We start from the raw sequence: 4,154 nt of genomic DNA on the forward strand, positions 1-4,154 counted from the left end.
CTAGACATTCAATACAGATTAAAATGTGCTATGTGCTAGTTTGAGATTTACGTTTATATGTCTCTTACTATGGCAGGAAAAGACCCTGCACTGCTGTCCTGGCAATGCCTACTGCTGTCATCAAACTCTTGTTCCAGAGCAGTGTTGTCCAGTGCTGTCTTCCCAGGTGAAAGCAGCCTGCTTCCACCAATGTTGACTTTGGATCAGGATTTGGACTCTTTAAAGGCTTTGGAATTTCTTTTAAAAGTATGTGTTTAGATCTTGCATGAAACTTTGGTTAAAGTCACTGTCAAAGCTCACATTGCTTTCAAAGGAAACATTCAATTCACAGTTCAACTGAGAGTGCTCAGCATTACAAGGCAGCTCCTAAACTCACGCAATCCAGGTTCACTGTGACAACTCTACATCAGTTTCCATTATCTGAGGATCTAGTTGTTTCCAGACATATCAGCAAGCCCATCTCAGTGTGGATTTTTATGTTGCAAATATATAATCCAATTTGGACTGAACAGACTGCCAGTTCCTACAATGCTCTAACATATCTAAGTTGTTCCCCTGGCTGAAATGGGACTGCTTCCTCAGACAAGTAAGAAATAAAGGACTATGCCCCAAAGCAGTGTAGGCTGTGGCTGCACTACCACTCCCTGAAAGTCCAATCTGCCCTACATAGAATCAGATGAGCTCATTGTGAGTTGCAGCTGAGCTACAGCCAACAGTGAAGATGGACAGTATGAAGATCTACTTGCTGGCCTCTGGCATTGGACCTGCTCTTCTCCAAGAAATGCAGACATTGCCTTAACGACACCAAAGTAGCTGCTTTATAGAAATGCATACATTTAAATAATGCTAGGTAGCTTATTTTCTTTCAGATCCCCCTCTACAAATATGTAAAAGTTACCAAACTGCCATTTCACTGTGCATAATTCACCTTTAGAAATACACCTTAATACAATATATGTCTGCAGTATTCTTGCTAAGTTATTCACAATATATAAATGTAAATGCTGGGTGTTGTTTTTTTTACTGAAGAAAGGCATATTTTTCTTCGAGGAATTGTCATGAAATTTCGAAACCCTAGAAAATTACTAATGACTAAGAATGGTTTATTACATTCACAATGTTGTGCTCCTATGTTGTTATTATTCTTGTGACTCAGGATGTTCTTTTCTATCCTGGGATTTGTTGATTTGCTTTTCTTTCAGACTGGCTCCACACCAATAATTTCAGTCACCCAAACTGTCCACTGAATTCAGCAAGAGCTTTCCCAGCCTCAGCCTTCATGAGTCAACTTCTGGCATTATTTAAATGAGGATGGTTGAATCATGTAGGGTTTTTAATATTACTATACATTCAGGTATCCACAATACATTGCTCTGTTCAATACTTATCAAAACAAATATTAAAAATCATATACACTGTACAGTCTATTTTTAAGTAAACAATTTTTCTCATGAAAAACAGATTCACAATTGGCCTTCAGAAGTTACATTCTCATATAAGATAGATCTACTTAGTTCTTAAAGTGTGTTGTTGCATATTCAGTAATCTGTGAGAAATGCTTTCACTTGAGTGTCTTATGGGTGTAAGTAAATATCAGCGAGGATTTAGCCATTTCATTACTGGAGAGAGAACAGTTTTCTCCTTAACAAATTCCTCTTTTACGGAATTGCCATCCCCTGATGCCATGTCGTTCTCTGAAAATACACAAAAATAAAGGTCAGTTTCATTAAAATGAGAGTTAAAATATTGTCCTGCAGCAATGTCCCTGGTTTTGGGAAGACTTCAGAAAAACCTAAATTGCCAAATCTTGTAGGATTCTCCTGAATGCCTCCAATTGTGTAGTTTCAAAATTTCTGACAAAAGCCATAGGTTTCATAAGGCAGGTGATTTGAGCACAGTTTCCACTTTTCACTTTAACACTCCAGTGGGACGTGGGACCAAGCAGCACTTGTTCAATAGCTACATCCATAAATTAAACATGCCTGGAGCTATTCACCTAGGATCTGTCCTAGATGCTATAGCTACCTCTGAAGACCACTATGAAATGAAACCTCGTGTGAATATCCCACACAGTACTATGCACAGTGTCCCTGGTCTGCTTCCAGTGAGAGACCTCTGAAGACAGAAATCAGCATGAACTCTTTGCATGGATGAAAAATGCCATTGGTTTCTGTAGGGTCAGTCTCACCCTGGCTGGGAATAGGCAAGCTGCTAAACATCGTGGCAGTGGAAGATTTTGGACCAAAGGCAAGGAAAGGAGAGGAAAGGGAAGAAGGAACTGATGGAAACAGGCTATCTGGGAAGATTTGGAATGTAGGCTAGACACAGAAAAAAGTGAGAGAGGGATGGGAGTTTTTCGTATTATTTCAGCACCCTTGGTAATAAATAAATCCTAGAAAGGCAAAAGGCCACAGTCATGTGCTTGTGAAAAAAAAACAAACAAAACCGAATGATCAGAACTGATCCATCTCACAAATTTGTTTGGTTTTTAAAAAAATATAATTTTAAGTGTGGTATAAGCATAAACTGAAGAAGTTTGTTTCTGTCTCACTTTATTTAAATAGAGATTGGGGGAAAGACAATGCATATATTAAGGCAGCAAACTCTAGATACTTAAAAAAAAACAAAAACAATAAGAGAAAATCAAAATATAAGCCACACAAACTGCAGATGGAGGTGAAAGAAAATTTAAAGATCATTGGGTGAAATCCTAGAAAAGCTTCTTGTAGGTCTACAATTAAATCTCTTATATTTATTTAAAATTTTACATTTATATTGCTTTTTATTGGTGCTTAAATTTAGAGTAAACATTTTTCATTTAAATATACCTCAGTATGTTCAAATGAAGAATAAACAGGGAAGAAATCTTAATCCCAGTTTTAAAACCTTCAGTGGTCTCTCCTTCCTGCTTCAAAAACACTTCAGTTTCTTACTTGCCTTTTTTTTTTTAAAAACTCTGAAAAGGTCTGTTACAGGCTTCAGATATAATCTTAAAGGTAAGAACTTGTTCAGACATACTGTGACAAATTGCTATAATAAAACATCTAAGAAAACAGTTCACTGACATCTGAAAATGTATAAAGCTCTGCCTTCATGGGGGAAAAAAAAATAAAAAATAGTAATAATAAGGTACTTTTACCATCTATTAGCCAACAGCAAATGCAGCCTAGTGAAATCCTTATCTGCTGAAAGCAGCTACGTCTATCACATCTGATCTAATGCAAATCCTATCATAGCCTCCCACTGCACAGGTAATGTTTTACTGGTACACAAGAGCTGTGAAGTATTTCACCCATGTTAGGATTTCAAAATGCTTTTTAACATGTGTTACAGCTCACCTGATTGCTTGCCTTATGTTAAGGGAGTTGCCAATGAGAAACAAATGTGCCCTGTGGCGTTAGCTGTTTGCACAGCTCCTCTGAAGTACGTGTCACTCACACACTGTACACAGAGGTAGCAGATCACACGCAAGGTTGTTTCTGCTAAAATTAACTGTCCCACAAAGTCTTACCTGTGTGTGAAACTATTTTCCGTCGATTTGGAGGCTTTGAAGCAGACAGCTGGAAAAACGGGAACTTCAAACACTTCCCAGTTACTCTGTCACAGATGCCAGAGGGACAGTTGCAGCTTTTCCTGCATTCCATTCCATAGGTGCCATAGGGACACTCTGAAAAAAAAGACAGCAAAGCAGCCCTCAGTGACTCAGGCAGGTGCCTGCACTCTCACAGCTGGCCTGCTTGTTGGCCTTTCCAAGGGGAAAGCCTCTGAGTGCAGGTCAGATAAACCTCAGCTACAAGATTTCAGCGTGCCCACTGCTTGTCACAAGTATTTTCATCAAAATGTACACACAGTATATTTGTCATTTATTTCCCTGTAATGTATGTACTATGAGCTGGCAGGAGTCCCCCTCTGGAACACTCAGCCTCAAAACCCAAACTGGAGGCAACATGAGGATGTGTGTGTCCCGAGCGGGTGTGGCTACAGGGTTAGCATCGGGTTTAGAAAAGGAGAAGCCGGGAAGCTCCTGGATTCCCTGTTTGGGCATGATGTGACTGCCATCACTGGGAGCTGCAGCCCGCTGCGGGGCGGGGCTGCGGGTGCGGGGATGTGGGTGCGGGGCTGCGGGTGCGGGACTGAGGGTGCGGGACTGAGGG

The 4,154-nt window shown here is 40.0% G+C and overlaps 1 protein-coding gene across 2 annotated transcripts in view; it reads right to left on the reverse strand.

The window, feature by feature from the left end:
- Window positions 1-1,593: 1,593 nt before the first annotated feature.
- ESM1 (endothelial cell-specific molecule 1) overlaps window positions 1,594-4,154 on the reverse strand; it is a 6,594-nt gene continuing 4,033 nt past the window's right edge. The window contains exons 2-3 of one of the 2 annotated variants that reach the window (XM_010005338.1): window positions 3,512-3,667; window positions 1,594-1,694 (exon numbers count right to left, since the gene is read on the reverse strand). In XM_010005338.1, the coding sequence (XP_010003640.1) occupies window positions 1,594-1,694; window positions 3,512-3,667 (257 nt within the window). The remainder of the gene's footprint in view (window positions 1,695-3,511; window positions 3,668-4,154) is intronic. The other variant, XM_010005339.1, reaches the window with a different exon arrangement.

The sequence above is a fragment of the Chaetura pelagica genome, unplaced genomic scaffold, assembly GCF_000747805.2.
Source record: "Chaetura pelagica isolate M959 unplaced genomic scaffold, ChaPel_1.0 scaffold37, whole genome shotgun sequence".
In the NCBI taxonomy this organism is placed as follows: domain Eukaryota; kingdom Metazoa; phylum Chordata; class Aves; order Apodiformes; family Apodidae; genus Chaetura; species Chaetura pelagica.